Raw genomic sequence first — 24,317 nt, 5'->3', positions numbered from 1 at the left:
TGGCTCCAGCAGCAGGAAAGCTGGTGGCTGGGGACTGCAGCGATGAGCAAGGGCCAGGTCCGGCTCCCCCTCGCCCAAGGCAGGTGCCAGGCTTTGGTATTGGGGTGTGAGCACCCGGGAGGAGCCGCTGGCCAGATCCTGCCCCGGGGCCGATGCGGGTGCTAGGGTGGCAGGTCACTGGGGCACCCGGCCGCGTGCGGACCCGTCCCCCCGGGCAGTGCATGCCACCCCATGGGTGCCTCATGGACAGGCTCTCACTTGCCGGGGAGAACAACGCGTTTTGCAAGGGGTCAGACTGCACGGCTCTGCCCCCGGCAGAAGCTGAACGCGGGGGTTGAGCTGCTGGCAGTGCCTCCCTCTCCCGCCCGCCCGCATCCCCTTTCTGTGCGGTTGCTTTGCAGTGCGTCTCTGCAGCGAGATCAGGAGCTGCCGGCTCCTCGCTCGATGCATCAGCCACGGGAGGATGATTATAGGTGATTGGGACGTCACTAGACGAGGAAGAGTACCCGCAGCCGGCCCGGCTGCGATGTTTGCGCGCCGGCCGCAGCAGGCAGGACCTGCCGGAGGGGGTTTGCGTTGATATGATGAAGTGGCCAAATCCCCCTTCGTGTGGAGCAGCCGCCCTGCTCTGGGGGTGCCCGGGTGTCACTGCCGTGCCCACACCCCCCGGGACACGTGGGGAGAGCGAGGAGGAGAATTAATAAAAGAAGGTGTTTACTGCTGCTGGTTTTATTTATTATTATTGGCAAAAGAGAGCGACTGATGGCGGAGTCTGGAGAAGAGCAAGGAGGTGCAGGAGACACGGCGGAGGAGGAGAGAGGGAAGGAATTCCTGCAGGGAGAGGAGATGAAGGCGACATTTCTGCAGTCGTCTGCTGCGGACATGTGCTACAAAACACATCAGTGTGCCGTGTCCACGGCAGGGCAGAGCAGAAGTAATTGGCTAAGTTGTAGCAAAGTGGGTTTAGGTTAAATACGAAGAAAAATCTCCTATGGGGGATGCTATGGAGGTGCAGCATGGAAGCAGAGCTGGTGCGACGCTGCAGCCGCACCGGCAGCCCGGCTTTCAGTTTCCCAGACCTCTGCGTTTCTTAGGGCAGATGTGCACAAAGTCTGCGGTTTTTGACTTAAGATCGCCTGGGATTGGAAATGCATCTCGTGAGGAAGGTCGCGGCTGCGGGGCAGGAGGAGCACAGCCTTAGATGGCAAGCGGCTCCTCGCCGCCAGGCCCTTTTCCTCTTAATCCCTGTGAAGTGCCTTATATAGTGCACTCGGAGGAATTTATAAATAAATGCTTTTTGTCACAATTCAGGAACGCGTCTCCCTCTGTGGCATTTGAAGCACTTTCTTCCCTCAAGGCCGTGCTCCTCCATGTGCAAAGAGCAGTGCCGAGCCTGCAGCGCCCGGCGGCGGCCACGGCCGGGGCTGTGCCGGGCAGGAGGGAGCCTCCTCCATGTTGTCTCTTGCTGCTGACCGTTTTGGGGAAGGAGGCAGGACGTAACTGGGATGGGGTTACACTGGGATTACGGGAGTGGCCACCCACACTGGAGCCAGCTCTGTGGACCGCTGACTGTCACCATTTGGGTTCAGGGCCACCGTTTTATACCTCGTCCCTTTGCAGCCAGGTCCCCAGGGCAGCTCCCTCCTGCCCTGGGCTGAAGGCAACCCGTGGGCATCCTTGGAACAGGCAGGGCAAGAGGGAGTGAGCGCTGCTTCTGCACCCGCTTGCACCGGGAAGGTACCGGGAGGTTTGAAGCCTGGGAGTCCTCGTGGGAAAGCCTGGGGCTCCCGTTGTACGGGACAGACAGGACGAGCATCGCTCAGCAGCTGCCTCTAGCCTTAAAACCTGCCGAGCCCCCATCATCCGCCCCAGCCTCAGCTCAGGGTTAATAGAGTAAAACCAGACCTCGTGGTTGTCTATCGCACACGAGGATTAAGCAGAAACTCATGGCAGCAGGAATGGAGATCTGACTTACAGCAGCTCAGATCCCTCCCCCGTAACGAAGCTCCTTCGTTAGTAAGGGATGGTGTAGCAATACAGGCTGGGCAACCCGGCTCTGCCGAGGGCAGCGGCGTGCCAACCCACGGGCCTGGCTCACCCGTGGCAGCAGCGCTGCGAGACTGGTTTTGGTGTTTGCCAGATGCCGGAGCTCCTCGGAGGAGAAAAGCAGAGGGTTTTCTCCGCAGCTCAGTACCGGGGAGGGAGGGAGCTGCCTCCTCCAGCGCAGCCGGGCTGGTTCCCGTGCCTGCACCGGGACCGTAGCTGGGCTCTGTGCCCGCGGTGCTGCCGCCCTGATGCAAACCGTGGATCCATTCTGGCCCAACAAGGGGAGAGCCGAGGCTCTGTGCCTCCCGGTCTGGGATGCTCATAAAAAAGATCCACAAGACTCAGAGATCTGTTGCCTCAACAGAGACTCAGCAGAGCTATAAATAGCCCAGCCAAGCGCCACGCAGCGAACCTGGGCAGAGCCGGCTGCCCTCGTGGCCGGGCGCTCCCGGGAGCCTCGTGGGGATGACCGGCTCTGCTGCTCTGCTGCGCGGCCCCGGGGAGCCTGCCCACTCCGGCCGGGCGAGCCGAGACCGTGCTGCAGCCTACAGGGATGTGGGTCTGCCCCATCCCCACTCCCAGGGCTCCCCGTGGGCTCCCGCATCCCGGGCACCTTGCAGAACACTGACCTCCTGCCTCTCCCAAGCAGGTCCCGCTCTGGCAGCTGCCCGTCACCTGCCCGGGCATGGCCTTGCCCTCCGCCCCAGCCCCGAGATCAGCACCTCCAGCCCCCTCCAGCCACACGGAGCCTCTGGAAACACCGCCATAAAAATATTTACTCCCGCTGCCACTGAGATGGAAGCTCATAAAGGGCTGTAGCTAAGCCGGTTACTGCATTAGCACTGGCAAAACAGATGAAGGCAGGGTCCCGGCTGGGGGTGGCCTGCGATGACCCAGAGTGCATCGGTGGGTGCAGGGCATCACCAGCGTCCTGGCAGGACGGGCACTGCCCGCTCCCCCTTCCTGCAGAGGGAGCAAGAAGAGTCAACCTGCAGAAGAAAGCAAGAAAAACACCGCTCCAGGGGTGCAAAGAGACCATCAGTTACCATCAGTTATTTCCCAGAGCAGTGCAGAGGGATCTCGATGTTAATAAGGCTGAGGCCTGAGGCTGTAATCTGACGGCTGCAGCCCAGCCCTCTGCTCTGGCCACGTATTTATTCATCGACACTTTGCTTTTCAGACGGAGCAGCTCTTGGTGCAGCCCCGGGAGGTCTGCAGGTCCTGTGTTGTGCAGTGCCGAGCAGACAGCAGGCGACCCGCAGCCATTCCCCGGCTGATGCACCCAGGCTTTGAGCATTTGAGCTCAGAGGGAATGCTGATGCCCTCACATTATCCATCTGAAGGCTGGAGGTCAGGTCCCATGCCACCAGCAGTGGTCTTACAAACTTAGTGCTGTGCCCTGCAGTGTTAGTCCTCACTTGCTTTTCTGCTGCTCTCTGTCTTCTGCTATCTTAAGGCTGAAGCTCAGGTCTGGACCCATTTGGGAATAGTAAATATTTTATTTGCTGTTGGGGGTTTTGACCAGTATCTCAGAGGCTGCAAAGGTCACACCAGGAAATATCCACTTCATCAGCAAAAAGGATCAGCCCATTCCTGGGCTGCCTGCTCGCGAGGCAAAAGCGCAGCCGTGGAGCGAACTCCAGCCTGTGCCCCGAGTGCTGTTATCAGCCATAGGCTTGTCTTCCTTGAGCAATCAAATTAGACAGATTTCAGCACCCGGAGTGGTCTCCCTGGTTCTCAAGGCCACGCATGCAATTAAAACTGGTCTCCTTAAGAGCCAGCTGAGGCTGGGCAGCGCTGTCTCCATCTCGCCGCTGTTCACACCGGGCAGCGCTGTGCGGGCACTGTGGCGTGGGAATGGGGACAGCGCAGGAACAGGGACTTTTTTGTCTTGCTGGGCTTTTCTTCAGGTGGCTTCTGCAAAGAGCTTCTTGGCACTTCTGCTCAAGTGAAATGGAGCAACCAAAATGGGAGCTGGCTGGCGGCCAGCCTGGCAGACGGGCCCGCGGGGGCAGCCCGGGGGGCAGGTGTATGCCCGGAGCACGTTTATCGAGGGCAGGAGCCCCACGCGGGAAAGCCAAGTGGCCAAAGCGCCGGTGTCACACTTATGTGCCAGGACCCTGCCGGCCCTACTGCTCCCTCGCTGCCGGCCCCAGCGCAGGACCCCATGAGACGGGCGGGTGTGTGGGCAGCAGACGGGTTACAAGTGTGAGTCTCCTTCACCGTTTCCCACCCCGAGGTCTGCACACAACGGGCAGCACGGGGTTTGACTGCCAGCCCCCCCGCCAGCCGCGGGGACCCCGCTGCAGGGCTGCCGGCGGCGGGGCTTAGCGGCTTCCCCGCCAAGGCACCGCAGCACCGGATCAGCCCTTCGACCCGCTCCGACGGCACCGGTACCTGCCGAGTTACTAAAGCTGAGCTTTACCACAGCTTTACTCCAGGGAGAGCAGTAATGCAAACCAGGGTATCACAGTGCTGCGTCAGGCCTTTCTCTGGACTTCAGGGTGAAGAGAGAGTTTTTATTCTCCCCTTTGTCCTTACCTGGGCTTTCACATGTATGTGAAACATCACACGTTCTCACGGTGAACGTACGATGAACAGCTGCGTGTCACCCCTGAGCACTGGTGTGGTGCAGGGCCAATTCCCCGCGGTGCAGTACCCGGGGTTGGGATTTTATCAGCTTTCCCACACAAAGCAAGGCTGGGCCTGGCAGGAAAGGGACCTGGCAGGGCTTGCCGAGGCACCCCCGGGGAAAAGCAGCGGCTCCCGCAGGATGCAGGGCTGGTGGTTTAGTGCTCCCACCTTTGCTGGGCATCCCCCAAGCTTTGCTGCCAGTATAAAAGCAGGAAAACCCCAAGAAATGAGGGAGCCCTCTTGACGTGTTCAGGAGGCGGAAATCTGTCTGGCTTTGCGGGGGCAAGGAGAGATGCTGAGTCCTGCAGGGGAAACCAAGCACCTGCCTGCAGCGGCCTGAAAGCCTGGACAGTGGAGGAGGAGGTTATATCAAGCTCCACGAGACCTGGATCTGTTCCTAATGGGGCCGCTAACGGCCCCAGGGACCTTTCACAGGTCACTCCCTCCTGCTACTGCCTTAGTTTCCTCAGCTGTAAATATGAGAAGCTGCAGCAATGCCAGCCAGCTTGGGAGGGTGTCGCAAGGGTGATCAATGACCATCACGCGTTGAAGCTCTCAGGTGGAAGATGCCGTCGAGGTGCAAAGCTACAAATAATCACCGACAGAACTGGTTTTTTACTCTTAGTTTGAGCCGTCTTTCCAAGAACACACTGCACATGGCGGTCCCTGGCCTGCAAGCAGCTCTGTGGACACAGGGAACTCTCATGGGACGCCAGGAATCCGCTGGCGGGGAGCCACACGCGAGACCTGGTTTTACTGCCGAAATGCAGCCACCTTGGGTGGTGCTCAGTGCTCAGCGACATGGCAGCAAATCCTGCCACAAAGATGCCCTGGGATCTCTCAGGGCTGGGAATATAATCCTAATGCCACGGGGCCCCCCTCCGCTGTAACACCGCCCTGTTTTCAGGGCCCGGCTGAGCTGCCACGCCACACAGCTGCCCAACGCTGAGGCCAGAGCCCCGCGCTGCCCGCTCAGACCCCCGGTGGGGCAGAGCCTGGGGAAGGCAGGGGGCACAGCGTGCCCTTATGGTGCCGACAGGCCGGCCTGGCTCCGGGGTCTGTCACCAGAGGCACGTCCCCGCCACGCCTGGTGTGAGGGCAGAGCCAGGCCCATGGGGGTCACGGACGCCACAGCAGCAAGGCCCCCTCAAGGGATCAGGTCCTCCCAAGGCAGTTACCCCCAAGGGGATCAGGTCTCCCCAAGGCAGTGGGTCCCTCCCAGGGGTTCAGGGTCACCCCCAGGGATCGGGGTCCCCAAGGCGGCAGGGACCCCCCAGGGGATCGGCCCCGGCCCCGGCCCCTCACGGCACCGGGGTAGCCCCCCGCCCCCGCGAGGCACCGCCCCACCCCGCGCCGCCCCGCCCCGCGCTCGCCCCGCGGCATTGTGGGATGAAACAGGATGTAGGCAGAACAGCGCGGGCGGACGGGCCGGGGCGGCGGGCCGCGCCGCGGCGCAGCCAATGGGGGCGCGGCGTGCCGGGCGGCGCAACCAATGGGGGAGCGACGGGCCGCGCGCCGCAGCGGGCGGGGCGGTATTTGAGCGCGGCGCGGCGGCGAGGCGCAGAGCGCTCAGCGCGGCGCAGGGAGCGGAGCGGGCTGAGGCGAGCGGGTCCGGGCCTCCTCCTCCCACCTCCTCCTTCTTCTCGGTGCCGTGACTCGCCTCGCCCTCCCGGGGTGGCCCTGTCACTGTGAAGGTGAGCGACGCCCTCCGCCGGGCCGGGGCGGCGGGGGCCTCCGCGCCTCGTCTGCCACCGGTCGCTCCGTGTACGAGGTGGCGGCGGGGCCGCTCCGGGGGGAGGGGGTCGCGGCCCGGGCGGGCGGGCGAGAGACTCCGGCCCGTGGGTAACTCCCGGCGACGCTGGGAGCCCGCCCCGCCCCGGTGGCCTGCTGCCGGTGCGTTGCCGGCCCCGCTCCGGGCAAGGTCACCGCTGGCTCGGGTGCCCCCGGGGCTCCCCCCTGTGAAGGTCACGCAGGGCTCCGGCCTGCAGATGCGCCCGGCTCCTGGGAGCCGCCTGGGAGCGTCTCCCCAGGCCCCTTTCTGCACTGGTGGGGAAGGGGCTGCGCCGCACCCGCTTCCCAGGGCCCTCTCCTGCCGTGGTGGGGGAAGCAGTGGGTGCTGGGCTTGGGCCTCGTCCCACTCTTAGAGCCCCATCCTGCCCGGGGAGGGAAAGAGTGGGTGTGGGGGCTTGTGTCTCATCCCCATCCCAAAGCTGCACCTTGTCCTGCTGAGGGAAGGAGTGGGTGCTGAGCTTGAGCATCATCCCCCTCCCAAAGCCTCATCCTGTCCTGCTGGGGGAGTGGTTGGGTGCTGGGCTTGGGCCTCATACTCCTTCCAAGACCTCATCCTACCCTGATGAGGGAAGGGCTGGGTGCTGGCTTGGGCCTAATCCCCCTCCTAAGGCCTCATCCTGCTCTGGAGTGGCTGCTAGGGCTGTGGTCTTTTCTTCCTCCCTCAAGACCCCATCCTGCCCTGGGATGGGGAAGGGGTGGCTGCCGGAGCTGTACTATTACCCCTTCCCAGGCCCATCCTGCCCTGGGCTGGGTGCTGGGGCTTTGTGGTTTTCCTCAGAGAGGGCTGGACTTGGGTGGCAAGACCCTAAGGGCTAGCTGTGATTTTGTGGTTTAGGGATAAGATGTGTACGTGGTGCTGCTGGGAGGATGCCTCTGTAACCCCGTGGGGGAATGAGCTAAGACGGAGGCCTTGCTCTGTGGTGTTCAGGTGGGTGGATGGGGTGGCACTCAGAGCTGTTCCCTGCCCCATGGTGGGTGCAGGGGACCCTCCCTCCAGCAGCAGAGCCGGCTGCCAGCCCCTGTTGTGGTTTGCCTGTGAAGGATGCTGTGCCCTGGAGCAGTGCGGTGCTGGGGAGGGCAGGCTGGCCAGCGCTTGCAGCTCTACTGAAGGATAATTGGTTTTTTCTATGGCGCTGTTGGCCCTTGGCAGCATGGGCCTGCACTGAGATGCTCCTTGCCTAAACAATGAGGAGGGAAGATGCTTTTTGCAGGTCACTCTGTGGCTGGTTATATAATGGCAAATGCCCTCTGAACTCAGTGTGCAGTGGAGGTGTGCGAAGGCCTGATGTGTGTGAGAGCTTGCTTGCCCTCTTTCCCTAAAGAGGCTTGTCTTGAAAGAATGACCCACAAGTGAATTTCTGCTACTTCCCTTTTCCTGTGGGCTGGACCCCCAGAAGACTTTTCCAAGGGATTGCCAGATTCCTGGATAGTGAGTCCAAATCTACAGGCAGTTGGTTGGGCTGTTCTGAGCCATGTCTTGTCCTGCCAGGGTTTCTGGGCCACAGGCTAACGCCCACTGGCTTAAACCACAGCACGGAGGGGAGCTAACTGCTTGGAAGTGGCTTTTCCAGAGCTGTGGTAGGGGCGTGTGCTCTCTGTTGGCGTTTGAGCTCAGTGCCCGTCGTTCCTCCTGATGCTATTAGTGTATGTTCATAGCAGTGCTCAATTAAACATTGTATCTAAAACATATAAATTAAGATTGCAATAGAAGTCTTCAACTGCAGGCAGAGTGAAGAATTGAAGTATTGTAATCATAGGGCTGCAATTATGTAACTGGATTCTCTTTCTCTCTGGATAGCAGGCTCCTTTAATTGCTGTAACAAAGCTACTCCTTCAGCTTTCTGGGGCTGTTCCAGGAAGCGATCATTGCAGCAGATTTTCTTCACTCCCCAGTAGAGCTAAAAATGTGTAGTTTCACTATTTCAAAGCATGCTTGGTAGTATCACTCAAGACTTACAGTACTGTAAAAGGATTTAGGAAACTTAATGGTGCTCTGCAGGCTTAATTTGAGGTGCTCCTTGCCATTAAGAAACTTATTCCCACAAAGTTTTAATATGCTCTGGTAAGAGCTGCTGCCAAGGTGAGCAGCAGCTGTGGTCTTTCTCAGCACAGACCTTTGCTTGACTGGTCCCCCAGATAACATGTGCCTCCTGACTGGGCCTCATGTGTGGCTTGGGATTGAGGGGTCTGGTGCCTGGAGGGGTGTTGGAGTGTGCCAGCCAGCACGGGGCTCCTTCCCCAGGGCACGTGTTGCGGCCTTTGCTTGAAGAAAGGCTGCAGGGCTGGGATTGCCAAATCCCCATTTTTCTAGGATAATATGATCTGCACTGGAAACTTCCTAATGCTGAACACCTCCCTGGAAAGGCCATGGCAGATCTACATGTAAATGGCTTCAGTGACTGGTATGAAGTACCTAAACTAACTTAGAGTGAAGGGGGCTACACACTCAGTGCCAGTATACAACTTTCTAGTTTCTTAAAGGTCATGGGCAGCACTAGCATGCTGGTTTCTAGCATCTGTGTTGTGGTTCACAGGCAGGAGGAGGAGGAAAAGGAGGCTGCTTTGCCAGGCCCTAGCTGTGCTAGCTCTGTGGTGGGGCTTGCTTCCCCCTGCCCCTGTTTCTAAGCTGCAGCATGGTGTTAACCTGTTTCTGGCTCATCAGACCGGCTTTGTCCTGTGGGAAGACCTGAAGTCTGGGTTTCAGTGGCAAAGCAGTGGTGAGGTAACGATGACAGGCTGAACATGGAACAACACTCCTTCCTGGCTAAACTAGCAGCAGTAACTCCTGGCGTGGGGTGGAATAAAAAACACTGCTGCTGTTAATATGCTTCCTGAGCCTCCCTGCTGGAGATGGGCAGTCTGGGGTCCGTTGCTTGCAAGGCTCTGAGCAGATGATGCTCCAAAGCACTGGTGCACCTCAACGGCAAACTTGGCTGTAGCCTATTGATGTATAGGAGGGCTGTAGCTCTCTGCAGATCCCGTCTCCTCCCACACAGTAAGCTTTTTCTGCATGTGTTTAATGCAGGTGCTGGTGTTGGGCTATCTCTTATCTAACCTCCAGACAGTGCCAGTGCTACAGTGCTCCAGCTATAAGGGGCACCTTAACCTGGGACTACTGTAGGCTACCCTGATAAACTCACCCTGGGCGTAACAGGGGGTTTGTAGTATCAGCTTGTGACGCAGCCTGCCATAGGAAGGACAACCTCTGATGTACAAGAAGCTTCTCCTTTCTTGGGAAGGGATTAAAGGAATCGTATGTTCTGCCTTAGGTTCACGATGTCTGACAGAAAGGCTGTGATCAAGAATGCGGACATGTCCGAGGACATGCAGCAGGATGCTGTAGACTGTGCTACACAGGCAATGGAGAAGTACAACATAGAAAAGGACATTGCAGCATATATAAAGAAGGTAACTAAGGGATGAGGGGGCTGCTCTGGCTGAGACTTCCTGAAGCTCTTAAGTATGTGTGCCTGTCATGAGCCTGAGTGTCTGTCTGAGACTTCATACTTGTGTGTTTGGAGGAAGAAGATGCTTTCTTCTTGGCTTCTTTACTGCTATTCCCAGGAGGATGGAGTGACTTCTCCAAGGTCAGAGGAGGGCTATGGCAGAGCCAGGCCTGGTCTGTTGCTCTGGCAAGTTCTGAGCAAACAGTGAGAGTGCTGTCCCTCTGGATTTGCCAGCCTAGAAAGAGCTGGCTGCAGTCTCTCTTTAGGCCTTGCTCCACAGATGCTGCTGCTTGACTTGCAGTACCAGTGCAGGGTGGGATTGCTCTGTTTCATTCAAAGTGGGTAGCTGTGCACATGTGGTTCTGTCTGCTATGTTCCTGGCTCCGGGGTGGGTGGCGTGGAGGAGGATGGGGCCTTGTGCTGGCTGGCAGGGTTGTGAAAGGTGCTGCTTTAAAAACAGTGCAAGCAGCTGCCCTGGCTTGTGAAGAGGTGTCTCCCCATTTGCAGGAGCCTATTAACTTAAGTCTCATGCTTGACAGCATCTGTCAGTTCCCCCTGTAGCCACTTCTCCGAATGGTGAGGCAAAGTGCTTTTGAAGGAGGAAAGTGTGACTTCATAGGCAATGCGGTCCTGGCACCTGGGCTAGCTTTTGGGCCTTGCTTGTAATCTAAGCTTGAATGTAAAGGATTCAAAGGTGTCTCCTTACCTCTCAGATCACTTTGAGGCAAGACTTATCTCAAAGTGCTTGGGGCAATGCAGCCTGTAAAGTGAGCGAGTGCAACAGAAGGCACCCAAAAAGAAGTTGGCATTTATTTCCTGAGAGTGTGTTGGGAGGAGGGAAGCAATTTGATGCACCTTCATGCCCTGGCAAGAAAGCCTTTTCCTTACTTCAAAGGTTACCTGCAAAGAGCTCAAGCTGTCTTGCTGCTGTCTGAGGACTAACACTTGCTTTAATCTTGAATGTTGAGTCTGTTCTACTGGCTCTGTCTCAGGGGAGGGAAGGGTGTTCTTGGGAGTTGTGTATTAATTAGAGGGAGGAAAATGGTCTTTAACCCTATCTTACCTGCTAAGGAGGAGAAGACTGACTATTAAGCCAGCATTCAGCTTGCTCACCTCTGGCCTCTTAGGTCTCCATGTGCTGTCTGGCCTGTGAATTTGCCTGCTCATTTTCAGTGCAGATTTTTTTCTCCCTTTTATGCGAAGAAGAGTCCCAAACAGCAGAAGCTAGACTTCTCCTTCCTTTTTTTAGGTGACCTTTAAGCTCAAATGCCTTGCTGGAGCAGACATGCCAAAATCTTTTTTATTTTTTGAGTGGGTTTGGAATGGGAAAGGAGAAATATTCCCCTGAGCTAGCCTACATGCAGGGCTTGAATAGCACTGTACCAAGGAGAGCTCTTAGGTCTGCTCTTTCTGCTCAGGGCTGATGGGTGGTCTAAGTCTCAGGAGATGATTCGCTTGCATTGGATTCTTCAAACAATCCAGAGCAGAGGTCTGGTTGTGTCAGTCGCTACTTCACTTAATATAATAGTGTCTTGCAGTGGGGAATCTAAAGATGCTGCAGGTGGGAGGAGAGGCGATAGTGTGTGAACAGAACCAGCTAAGAATTTGTGCTTAGAACTATTTTCATGTGGGCTTTCTTGGCCTTAATGCCTCTCTTCTCTTTCTTCAGGAATTTGACAAGAAATACAACCCAACTTGGCACTGCATTGTTGGCAGAAACTTTGGCAGCTATGTAACACATGAGACAAAGCACTTCATCTATTTTTACTTGGGTCAGGTTGCAATTCTTCTCTTCAAGTCTGGATAGGAAGTAGGAGCAAGTGAAATTTGGACTGTAATGCACTGATGGCTGAAGCCACGACTCCCTTTAACATGGCTATGCCGCTGCATGGACTGTATACTATATTTAATGTGTATATGTTGCAGTAAAAATCTACTTCTGTTTAGTTGCCTGGGAAGAAGGCGGCATTTTTTTTGTTACTGCTTTTTTTTGGTTGTATTGCACTAGGAAACCTGTAAATGCTTAAACAATGGCCTTTACGTGGGAAGAAATAAAACTATTCCACAACAGCTCCCTCAGTGGTAACTCCTTCTTTGAGGCTGGGAAAACTTCTTTGGGCAGGCCAAAAGACCCTGACTTCCTTACTGAGTTTTATTAGACTGTTAATCTTGTAACAAGGAGCAAAGCCAGTGTGAGCCTCTGTACCCACCCTGCAGACTGTAGAGAGCTGGCTCTCCCAGTAACCTCAGTGCAGGTGCTTAGACCTTCCCTGAAAGCTGGTGGGGTGGCTCTTGATTACGTGGCTTTCACACACAAGTTGAACTCCACCTCGGACTGTGATAAACAGACTTGCAGCTGGCACCCTCGGTGTTCTCTTTCAGTGCCCATCACTGTATTTTTGGCTCTGCTGAAACATTGACCTAGACTTGTAAGCAACTCAGCCTGGTCTAGAAGACTTCTACAAACATCCCCCCGAGTTGCTGCTTGCTGCAGAAAGCAGCATCCTGTGGCTGAAGTCTTTAGACCTTGATACTGAGATCTAAAGCCACGTAGCCCGTTCCCGAAATGGAGTAGGATATCAAATTGGTGACTACTGACAACAGCTCTATTTGGCATGTTCTTAGCCAGTTGTCTCAACACTGCCTTAACTTGATGCTCTCCTTAAAGCAAGCTAGTCATGTGGAAGACTTGTAAGTGGCCACTGTCTCCTTTTTTTATTTTCTGTAGCTGATAAGCTATTTCTGGAGGACTGTCCTCCATGTTCTGATATCTGCTTTTGTTCTTAAAGCACAGTACCAAGAAGTTAAATTTACATGTGATGTTTGTGTGAAGGAAACTCATGTGACATCTGCTTCAAAGGCAGACAAATGTCTTGGTCTCCAATAGGTTCAGCAGTGATGTTGTCTTAGTATGTACTGACTCTTGGATTACACTGCAGGAAGTTCTTTTTATCTGGGTGTGGAGAAATGCTGTGTGATGGCAATTAAATATCTGGTGCTTGTCATAAGGTCTATTTATTGGTTCGCTAACTAATGCAAAGTTAGCGATAGACAATATGCATAGACAATATCACTGGGCTGGTGAGCCAAACTTGTTTGAGATGAATTTGGTGTTGGTAATAAGTCACTGCTGGGGGAGAAAGAGCAGAGTGAAGGGAGCTCTTCATTGTGAAATGAATTGATGACCCAGGTTGACTACTTCCTGAAGTAAAAGTCCTTCTTGTCTCTGTGCAAAATCCAAAGTATGCCTAATTTTGTAATATTGATAGAACAATGTTGTAACTAGAAAGAATGTAGCTGTCATAACTTCATGTTGATGGAAATGTCTGCACTGGGGTAATGTGCCTTGGACTGCCTGGGGCACTCTTGTGGTCTTGTCTATTCAGAACTCCATTCTGGATCTGAAAGGAGAATGTTTTGGGTTTGGTTTTTTTTCCAAGCATGAGTCTAATGTGAACCTGTTCACGGTCTCTCGTGGAGCAAGATCTTTTCCCTTCATAACTGCAATGGCTCAAATACCACTTATTTTTTTCAAACATTAAAGGTGAATTGACACATTTAAACAGCCTCTAGTTTTTTCTTCATTGCCAGCTGTCCCAAGCAAAAACTGCACTTGTCCAGAGAGGGTGAGCAGTGAGTTCTCTGCGCTGGAAGATGCTGATGACCCAAAGGAGGCAGGTCTGCAGAGGGAGAAACCTGACCTGAAGAGCATATGTGGCCCATCTGTGCTGGTGCTGACCTCCGGCCTGGCTCAAACACTGTGCCAGAAGGAGGGATCGAGGGGAGTGGAGTGTGTCCTGCTGCAGCCCTGATGGGATGCTTCTGTGCCAAGTAACCTAGATATGGAGGCACTGGGGCTAACCTCTTAATGACTTCAGACAAACCGGGGGTGGTATAGCAGCTGGGGTCCTGGCTCCTGTACACACTCAAAGGTGTCTCCCTGCTTTGCAGGAAAGTAGGTTTCCCCTTCAGGCTTCCTCCCTGTGCTCAGTAGAAAGGAGAGATCTGAAACTCCTGCCAGTTGCCTGGAGCTGGTGTGTGTTTAAAGCCTCTTGCACTGCAGGGGCTGTGGGCTTGCCCTTAACCCCCCTCAGCTGGCTACATTGGTCCTGATGCAACCTAAATTTGGGGTTGTGGCCTCCCTGATATTCTGGAAAAGCTGTGGGCACTTAACCAACTACAGTAGTGTAACAGCTATGCTGTGGGGCAGTAACACCAGCATGAGAAACAAGGGGAAGCTGGGCTGCAGACAAGCATGACTCAGGCTAAGCAGCTATAAAATGAGCTGAACCCAAAACTCCAAAGCAAGCAGCAGTATGGCTGTTACACACAGGCAATCTGCTATAACCTAAACCTGGCAGTGCTGGAAAGCAGAGGTGGTTTCTAATTTGGGGGGAGCTCAGTAGTCCCAGCCAGCTTTTTAGCTGGAAGTGTAGTTACAGGGCTTAAGCTCCAGCCATGCTGTGCTGGGGCTCTGCGCTCCTGGCCTGGCTAGGTCTGAGTTAATGCTGCGGCTCCAAGAAAACATTTGGAGCCTTGTGGGGCTGGGGTGGTTGAGCCCTCTTGCTGTGCAGGGCTCTTAGTCAAAGCTAGTGTCAGAGAAACTGGCTCCTGAACGCCAGCTGCAGCACAGGAGGCTGCTAATCCAAACCTGAGGTGAAAAACTTTTCCAGCCTGAGTTCTGCCTGTGGGAAAGCACCCCTTCCAGCCACGTATCCAGTGGCTGTGGTGCTGGTGTAAATCGGTCCCTGGTGGGATGTGGAGGTCCTGCCGGGGCTGGAGGGACGGTGTGCCCTGGAGCTGATGCAAGCAAGTGGAAAGTGGGTTTAGTGCTTCCTTGGATGTGTCACTGCAGCAGGAGTCCTGCTTCAGGCTAAGGAAAAGAAGCTCTAGCTCACACCTTTAGCAATTAGGCAGTGAAACTGAGCCCTGCTCACCTCCCCGTAACCCCTGCAACGGACACCAGTACTGTGCATCCTCAGCCTTTCCCCTAAACCATCTTTTGCGTAGCACTGGGGCTCTAGAAGATACAAACTTCCTCAAGTTAAGCAGTGCTTCCCTCTACGTGGCTGAGAGCAGGGTGAGGTTTTAAGGTGGAGCTTTCTGTCCCTGCTGCCTTCCCCTCCTGCTCCCCAGCAGCTGTCTGACACAGCTTTTGGCTTTGACTTTTTCCGTTGCTGGGCTCTACTTTGTCTCCAGTTTCCACCAGGCGCAGGTGTCCTGAATGATGCCTCAGAGCGTTAACTGCTTCTGTGCTGGAGAGGCCAACAGCGTCCTCAGGATGGCTGCTCAGCTTCAACAGGGGCATGAAGCTATTTGGAAACATCTGGATCTGGGGCACTGAGTGGAAGGTATGTATCTGGGGAAACATCTGGAGAAAAAAACTGCTTCCAGATGTGTTTGGGCAAAAATGCTATTTAAATGTAAACTGAATATATGTTACTGTCCTGTCTTACAAGTATTCAGAAAGAGTCTGATTGCAGGGGAGTCCGAGGTGCTGGCTGCTGCTTGTCGGTGGAGGTCTGGGTGCAGGACAGTGTCTGCAGATGTGCCTGTGCATTCGCTGTGGGTAACGGTGCGGTTCGTGGTTGGGGAGAGTGTCACATTATTTTCTCTTGTACAAGCCAAGTTATTCAATTCCTCATGTCGAGTATTTCTTCCAGATGTGGCCTTACAAAAGCAAAGCTTTGCGGCACTGGAGAGCAGACAGGCTGTTTTTTGGTAGCTGTGCTCCATGTGTGTAACTACCAGACATTATCTAGGATTCATTCTTCTGCGGAGGGAGCGTGGTGTAAAGCCGCAGGAGGTGTGTGACTCCTTAGCAGGGAGAGCTAGCCTTGCTCCCTTCCTGCCTGGCACAATGTTCTTCCCCCTTCTCTGTGACCTCCTGGGACTGTGGGAAGGGACAAAGTGATGGTGACGTCCTCCCCACCCTGGGCATCCTGCACAGGGACCAGGCGTTGCACCCTGTTCCCGTGGGAACATCCAGGCTGCAGGTCAGTGCTCTCCTTCCCTCCCATCCAGCAAAGCCAGCCTGTGGCACTGCCATTGCGGTGTTAATCTTCCCCAAGCACGTGGAAGCAGAGCCTGTCACTGGTAAACCCAGTACCCAACAGACGTGTTCCTTCTCACAGTGCTTTTGCGGGAGGTTTGAGATGAAGAGAGAAAACGTGGAAATCATTTTTCTCTCGCTTTCAGTCTCCGACGGGTAAATCCTTAGGAGGCCGGTGCCACACAGTGAAGGAAGCAGGGCTGTGCCATCCCTGCCCACCCGAGGTTTCCCTGCTTTGTTCTATTTATTGAGCAATGATTCTGACACTCTTTCCCAGACTGTGACTCATAGCAGCACTGTCTTTGCATAAGCCATGCGTCTTGGAGCGCTTTATAGATACAGGAGCTGCAGGAGCCTCACAGGAGCCAACTGTGTTTATTAAAAGATGATCAGATGTTTCCTCCCTTAAGGCAGTGTCTAGCTGAGGCTGAGTAATAACTCATTACCAACAAGACAAATAACTGCTTATCATCAGGTCAGTGCCTTCACCAGCCCTTCTGTTAGTGACGGCAGGCACCATGCTTCTCCTGCACCAAGCACCGGTGGTCTCAGCACCCAGCACAGGGGGGTAAGAAGGGAGCTCCCTGCCAGATCCCGCTCTGGTCCCTGTCCCTTCCCCTGCCGGCAGCCTAAGCAGGGGCAACCCCAGGCTCTGCTCCACTGCTCAGCAGGGTTTGGCCCCGGATTAAGCTCAAGGAACAGTTTTATCCAGCCCTGGTGTAGCTTGTTTCCTCCTACTTGTGGAAGCAGGCTGCTGTAGCAGCCTCGCAGTCCATGTCTTTCTGTCCTAGTGCTGGGGACTCAGAGCAAATGCACCAGAGCTTGCTGTGGCCTGGTGGAAAAATCAAACGCCAGTGCAGCGTGCCACAGAGGTGCCCTGGGAGCGCTGCCGGGGCCGTGGGAGAGGCAGGATGTCACGCTCCGACACGTCCCCCGTCCCCGTGTGCCCCTTGCTGCCCCGCACGGCAGCGCTTGCTCACAGGCCTCTCAAGAGAGGCTGGGCAGGAGGGGGAGGCAGCAGAGAGCAGGGCCAGCTCTCGTCCCCTTGCAGGACGTGGGGCTGGGACCCTCGCAGGCTTGGTCAGAGGCTTTTCTCAGATGCCATCCTCTGGCGCGGCCGCCGCAGCCCTCCCCTGCCAGATGCCATGGCATCTCTCCATGTCCTTTGTTCCCTCCCTTGCTTACGTGTCTCCATTGATTTATGGCCGTTGTGGAGCAGCCTGACCGCAGCTCAGCTGCTTGCCCAGACCCCGGCTGGGCTGCATGCCCTCGCCCCTGGCCTGCTGGGCAGGGAGGGTTCTGGGGAGAGGTCCAAGCCCCATATGCAGTAGGGCCCCCCCCCCGCATTTAAACACGTGCATGGACTTTTCTTTCACCTCCTTCCAGTCTGGGTGTGAATGAAGTGCTTTCAGGGGGAGGAGATTGCTGGGAGCCTTGCTCTCCCTGTGCATTGGTTGCAGCCCATAAAAGCATCCGAGGAATTCGCCATGGCAGTCCCTGCGCGGGTTGAGCGCAGTGAAAGCCACCCTTTGTTCCCGCAGCCCGGACCGCCAAGTCCCACACACCGATGGGGCTGGAGTCTGCGGAGCTGGATGTGGGCTCCCGCCGGCACGTCGCCCTTAGCGGCCCAGTCGTGGGTAACCACACTGCACCAGGGCCATCGGGAAAGGGTTTTCCCATGTCTTAACTGAGCAGCCTGGGGTCAGCAGCGTTAGGCGCTGCCGGGGCACGATGAAAGGATTTCCCCGGGGTTTACCAGCAGGGTTGAGCGCCTGCCGGTACACACGGTGTGGCCCAAGCTTTAGCCCTGTGCTGCTTAAGCTGAGTCAGAGGAACGGAAGTCCCTTCTTACACAGATATTTTTCCACAAAGTGTTCGATTACAGGTTTGGGGTTTAATCTCGCGCCCATCTCACGCAGTTTCCCGGCTGGCCGCGCCGCTCGCCTGCTGCCTGCCGGGGCCGCTCTGGCAGGAAAGGACGGAGGGCTGACACCGAGCCAGGACTTGCCTCCGCTGCAGCCTGCACACAGGCGGCTGGCGCCCGGCCCAGAACATGGCTCTGGAAAAAAATAAATGCCTTTTTGTTTCTGAGGAAAGCCCAGAACGCTTCGGCAAGGACAAAACCTCTTCCTAAATCCGGTTTTAAAAGTCCTGTTTTCTCTAAGGGTTCAAAATCACCTGGCCAAAAGGATCTGCTCCTCTGTGGCCTGTGGGTCAGCTTGGACGGGGTAAACCTGAGCAAAGGTTCCCTCTGAAATTGTGGCTTGCAGGGGGACTGAGGGATGGCACCCATGCGGCCTCCTTCCAGCAGGGTCCCCACCCATGGGTGCTGGTGGTCCCGCTGGCAGGTGGTCCCTGAACCTTTTCTGTGTTGTAATTAGCAGAAGAAAACCGCTGGGTGACTCAGCAAGCGTCGGCTGCCAGGCCAGGGCTTTGACGCTGCCACTGTCCTCCAGCAAGACTGACACGTGCAATTCAGGCAGAGCCTGGGCTGGCTAAAGATACCGTGTTACTTAAATATTTTATAGAAAATCATTAAGCAATTAAATCTGGCAGACCTCGCATCATAGAAAAAGCAGCTTGAAGTCTGTGCAGTAAACAGGGCACCGCTTCGTGGTCGTTTGGGATGTCTTCTCAGAGTCTTAACTCCAATCCTTGCTTCAGAATAACTATAATTATCTCTTAATTGCCATTATTGTTTAACATTTTTAGCATTTGCAAGTGCAAACTGTTACAGTGTTCCATGCAGATACAATCAGTAGCCAGGGTTCACAATGAAAGCAATTAAAATCCCGTGATTATTACAAGCCTGCATGTCTATACAACAGCTTCAATCTGCATAACTTGCCAAGACGTAGGCTAGAAACTCAGACAAATTTAGCATTTATTTAGTAACCCAGCAAAGCTACTACCTCTTGCTGCCTCCAATGATTTGCATCTACAGCACTTTTTGGAAGGACGCGAGTGTTGAGGGGAGGGGAAAGAAAGCATTTTCTAGAATACATCCCTGGAGAATATACAGCAAAGATAAAATCATGCACATGAATTATGCATATGAATTATGATTTCACTCCTATTTTTGTTGGGATTAGCTCATGTTTGGTGTGCATCCCTGGCAGGTTGCTGGCAGCTCGGCAGCCAGCAGAGCGCTCTCTCCAACTCCCAGCAGGTCACTGCAGTTTCGGGTCCCGCGTTCCCCGCTCCGCCGGTTGCAGCCTCCCGTGGGCTGCAGAGCTTCTTGGGGATCCAGCCCACCGGTAACGATGGCAGCCCCTGCTCCTTCACCCTCTCGGGTCTGGGCAAGTAGTTTTTCTGTGTTAATTTATAGCACCTCTTCTGAAAACGTGCAATGGATGACAACAGATTTAGGTGTAAAACTAAAAAAGCAAGTCTGCTATTTTGTATAGAGGGGGAGGCATTTGCAGGCTCTGCTGCCACCAGCCAGGCTTCACTGGTGTCCCCGGGGTCCCCACCATCTCCTGGGGAAGAAACATCCCAGCCTCTGCCAGCTCTGGGGAGATAAAGCCTGGGGAGAGGACCACAAGGGGGAAGGCAGTAGCAGCATTTTCAAAATCTCCACACTGGACTCAGCTGCAGTCCCGGCACACGGTCGATTTAAGCCACGTTAAATAAAGCCAGCAGTCCTTCTATGCAGAAACAGCTTGGGAACCCTGAGCCCCATTTCCAGGAGGGCTGGTGACCCCAGCCCTCGGATGTTTCCATGTGAAGGGAGGTTTAATGGCCCTCATCGCAGGGGAGGAATTATCCTAATTAGTCAAATCACCAGGGTACCTGCACCCAGGGCAAGGAGCAGGCTGGGCCTGAGCAAGTGGGGCTCAGGGAACCAGGTGAGGGGTCCAGGCTGGGGTGGGTGCAGGCACGGGCACCCTTCCCGTGGTGGCACCACATGAGGAGGCTCGGGGGGCTCGTGGGTGCTCCCTGGCCGGGTCCTTCCCTTGCCATCCTGCACACCTTGTCCCATCCCTGCGTCCCATTGCTGCTGCTGCCTCGGAGTAACATCTCTGACAACCCAGCAGTCGTTTGCATGAGAAAATGAGATTAGGAAAGTATTTCAAGTATTTGTGTCTGTCCTTCAGTGACAAACAAGCCGGGAGCCAGGGCTGTTTGTCCCGTCAGCTGGCCTGCAGCTTGGGAAAACAGCCGGGAAGCCAGTGGGAGACACCTTCGGCACCAGCAGAGATAATGCTAAGTAGGGGGGCTGAATTTGCACATGCCTTTGGGGACTGGTAAATGTGTCGCATGGTGCAGGCCGGGGCACTTGCTAAATCCCCCTCCCAGGGATGGAGTACCTGCATGTGGACCCCTCTGCGGCCAGGGGCTCCCTGGGACAGCCCCTGCTCCTTCACCGATCTCGGGTCTGGGGCGAGTAGTTTTTCTGGTCCCGCTGTCCTCAGCCCAGCCGCTCTCCTGCTCTCTAACCTGAGCAAGTCGCCTGAAAACCAGCGTGGCTCGGGAGGACGGCACAGCTCGTGACAGCGGCCTGTAACGCACAGCGATGCTCCGCAGGGCGCAGGCAAAATGCAGGCAACTGGTGCAGCCACATGGACTCCCCTGGATGTGTGAGCATGTCAGAGGATCGGGGATTTTTTCTAGGTTCAGGTGTTTGATCTGCTTTGAAATGCTGCTCATAGGAAGTGAAAAGTCAGTATATCTGGACAGTCCCAGGAAAGAGGACCAAAGGCAGGAGTGATGGAAACAGTGGTGTCCAGGAAAGCCTGGGACTGAAACCCCCCGAAGTTCCCAGCTGAATTTTGGGCCAGTTTTTCTACCAGGGCAGTAAGATTAAGATGAACTCTCTCCATATTGCCTTTAACAGGAAGAGACACAGCTGACAAATCTGAAAAGCGAGGAGGAGGCAGGGAGAACTGGCAGCAGCTCCCAGGTCATCACTTTGTCAAAATCAGCAGGTATCTGCTGTGCCCTTGAGCTCTCTATCGTGGCTCCTGTTTAGTTTGGCTTTCCCATGGCAGCTGTCACCATCCCTGCATTATCAAACCACCTGCCTGAATTTCAAGGATCTCATCCATATATTCAACAGGAATATCAATTTCTGGGAGCTCTTGGGGGCCTTGAGATCAGAGCAGCTAAACCGGGGATTTCTGCTGAGCTGTGCTCACACGACCGGAGCTGGAATTTCTCTTGGCTGGGATGTCTGCTGGGGGGCTGCAGGGAGGTGGTTTTTGTTTAAGCTGTAACCAAACAGGGTTGGCGAAATGTTGTCAGCGTTTGCCTGGCCTCAGCCCCGCTCCCTGGCACCCGGAGGAGCGTGGATCCCACTAGGAGCGACAGCGAGGGGGCCAGCCTCCCCCGTAGTCTGTCCAGGGGCACGGCGCGGTGCTCGGCACGGCGCTCGGCTGTCCTCCTGGGGCTGAGTCCGCATCCCAGCAGCATCACGGCTGGTGGGACCCAGTCCAGGAGAAACGAGCCCAAGTGACGCAGCCCAGGGAGGACACTTTCTCTGCATGTTTTTAAGCCAAATGTGGCTCCTGAAATCAATAGAGAAGGAGATTCCTCTGCAGCCTGGGGAACCATCCTGTCCACATTCTTCCCTGGGACCTTCAAAGGAGCTGAGGAATCCAATTCCCACTAATTTGCTTTGAAAACACCAACCTAAAATTGTAATTGCGGCATGCTGTATTACAGGGGAGGAAAGAACCCACCAGACTGTAGCTACCTTGTTTTCCTAAGGCAGGAGTTTTGATGATTTATTGACTTACATTTTTAACAATATTATGTTGGTTAATGTTGGAAGATGTTCCTACAATTAATGAAAATTTCATAGACTGACTGGGGAAGAAAGAGACCATTTTATGTCCCCTACCAGATGGCCTAAACCAGCTGCTCACTTTTTTCTTTGAACTGTGATTCTAATGACTTCTCTGTCCTTTGAAGTCTGCTTCTGAGCTGCTGAACCAGATGTATTTGCATGATAGTAGCAGAGCACGTTTAACAGTCGAGGACTTGTGCTATTTTCCCTCATGGGCACTGCTGGATACCCCACGATGTTTGCTCTCGTTTGGGGGTTTTGAGGGGTGAGTAAATGCGAAGGCTTACCAGGCATTGGTAAAATGTGTCTTGGTGTAACATCGCTGGCTTCAGTGGAGTTATTCCCTAAACCCACAGCGTCTTTACCCAGCTCTCGGCTGGTTTCGTTGCTTTATAAACCCATGCAGCGGTGTCAGTCTGCTTTCAGTCACGGATTTATTAGGGCCTCACAAAAGCGGGGGCTGCTGTCAAAACGCACATTTCGGCACCATTTTAAGAACAGAAGACAAGAAGAAAGGAAGAGCTTTAAATATGTATTAAAAAGTTTTAAAAATAATAAATCACAAAATAAAATGGTGACAAAAGGAACAAAACCAAAAAAGGTCCCTGAGCGTGGGTTTGGTGGAAATTTATGCCAAGCAGAGAAGTTGGGAAGGCAACACTGACATTCCTGGCTTTGAAATTTCAAACCCAAAGCAGCTCCGCCTGAGTCCGTCCCAGATGCTGCGGAGTCGCAGAGCGGCAGCGGGTGTCAGCCGAGACCCCGGCTTCGACGCAGCCACCCCGTCGAACCCACTGACGCTGTGGGCGCCAGAAAGGCTTTCCAGGACGGAGTGAAGTGCCGGGAGGTGCTGCCGCGTGGTGGGTGCTGGGGGTCTCCCCGCTCTCCATCCCGACCCAGGCCCCGGAGCTGTCTGGCACAGGGCACAGTGGCAGGGTTCAAACCAGCCCGCCGGCAGTGGATGCATTACACGGCACCCGGCTGCGCACGTGTCCTGGTTTCGGCAGGGATAGAGTTAATTTCCTTTCTAGTAGCTGGTACAGTGTTTTGGATTTAGGATGAGAACAAAGTTGATAACGCAACGATGTTTTAGTTGTTGCTGAGCAGTGCTTACACTAGTCAAGGACTTTGCAGCTTCCCATGCCACACCGACTGAGAAGGCTGGAGGTGCACAAGAAGCTGGGAGGGGGCACAGCCAAACTGGCCAAAGGGACATTCCATACCATGGGACGTCATGCTCAGTACATAAACCGGGGAAAGCTGGCCCAGGGGCCGCTGCTCGGGGACTGGCTGGGCATCGGTCGGCGGGTGGTGAGCAATTGTACTGTGCATCACTTGCTTTGTGTATTATTATTATTATCATATTATTATTATCATTTTATTTCAATTATTAAACTGTTTTTATCCCAACCCACGAGTTTTTCTCACTTGTGCTCTTCCAATTCTCTCCCCCATCCCACCGGGTGGGGGGGAGTGAGCGAGCGGCTGTGTGGTGCTTAGTTGCCGACTGAAATTAAACCACGACAGCACGGGAGGGTGCAACTCCCGGGCAGCACTTACCCACCCACTTGATGAGCTTTCACACCAAAACCAGATGTGCGTTTCTTCTGACAGTGATGAAGACCCTCGCACAAAGGCTCTGCTGCGGTGCAGGTGGCCACGTGCTCCTCTTTTTGACGCTGCCTCCCAGAGCACTTACAGGATATCAAACAGCTGCTCTCCCCAGAGCAACGGCCGGGCTGGGAAGGCGAAGAGCTCTCTAAAATCATCCTAGCACAATATTAATACATGCTACTGCTTGAGGCTGACTCTTTGCTACTTGTTTCACTGTGCCTGCCGTGGAGGAACAAGTAATACAGAATAAATGGAATGATAAAGGTAAGAAGCAGAGCAATTAGCCATAACCAGACAGCCCGGGGCAAAGAAGAAAGCCAAGGCAATGGTACTGGTGGCACAGCACGTACTTTTCTTACTCGAGGTGCTCAGTCTGATAAGGAAATGAGAGGAAGGTATGGCAGGGTAAACCGGAGGTAAGACAGTCTCTCGAGCGAGGTACCCGATCTTGGCTGCGCCTGGTTGTGACGTGGAAGGAGAGGACACTGCCCTGACCCTGCAGCCCTCCCGCTCCTTCCTGGGTGACGCAGATCCCCGTGTTGGTCGCTGTCTGTGTGCAGCAGGGCAGTAACGCTCGGCTCGTCCCTGTTCAAGCGTATCTCCCCATCAACTGGGGCCTTCCAGTCCTTGGCCCCTCTGGCGAGGATCTTATTCAGAAGGAAATGGTGGGAGACTGACAGTTCATTTGATGTTACCCATCAGCAAGAAGTTAATTCCAGGTGAGGTACAGACCAAATCTGGAGTAATGTCCTTAAGGCGAGCAGGTTTCTCTTTCCAACCGCCAGTCCCTCGTGTCCCCAGCGCTGAAATCTTATGTCCTGTGTCTGTGCCTAAACCAGGAACAGACAGATCTGGGACAGGGCAATAGGGGTGGGAGAGGAGCAACCTGTTTCAGTTCAGCAGCCCCGGACTGCGGTCTTATTTCAGGCTACATCGATCACTTACT

General features: G+C 54.7%; 1 protein-coding gene across 2 annotated transcripts; it reads left to right on the top strand.

The window, feature by feature from the left end:
• The first annotated feature begins 6,232 nt into the window (after positions 1–6,232).
• Positions 6,233–13,480, top strand: DYNLL2 (dynein light chain LC8-type 2). Of its 2 annotated transcripts, XM_076354457.1 has the most exons (3): positions 6,233–6,374; positions 9,741–9,879; positions 11,587–13,480. In XM_076354457.1, the coding sequence occupies exons 2-3, from the start codon at positions 9,748–9,750 to the stop codon at positions 11,722–11,724; spliced, it is 270 nt and encodes an 89-aa protein (XP_076210572.1). In that variant the 5' UTR covers positions 6,233–6,374; positions 9,741–9,747; the 3' UTR covers positions 11,725–13,480. The 2 variants fall into 2 exon arrangements, with proteins under 2 accessions (XP_076210572.1, XP_076210571.1); XM_076354456.1 differs by lacking the exon at positions 6,233–6,374 and having other exon boundaries at positions 9,727–9,879.
• The last annotated feature ends 10,837 nt before the right edge of the window (positions 13,481–24,317 follow it).

This window comes from Aptenodytes patagonicus, chromosome 17, assembly GCF_965638725.1.
Source record: "Aptenodytes patagonicus chromosome 17, bAptPat1.pri.cur, whole genome shotgun sequence".
NCBI lineage: Eukaryota > Metazoa > Chordata > Aves > Sphenisciformes > Spheniscidae > Aptenodytes > Aptenodytes patagonicus.
The sequence above is the reverse complement of the archived record's forward strand: the minus strand, read 5'-3'. Positions and strand labels throughout refer to the sequence as shown.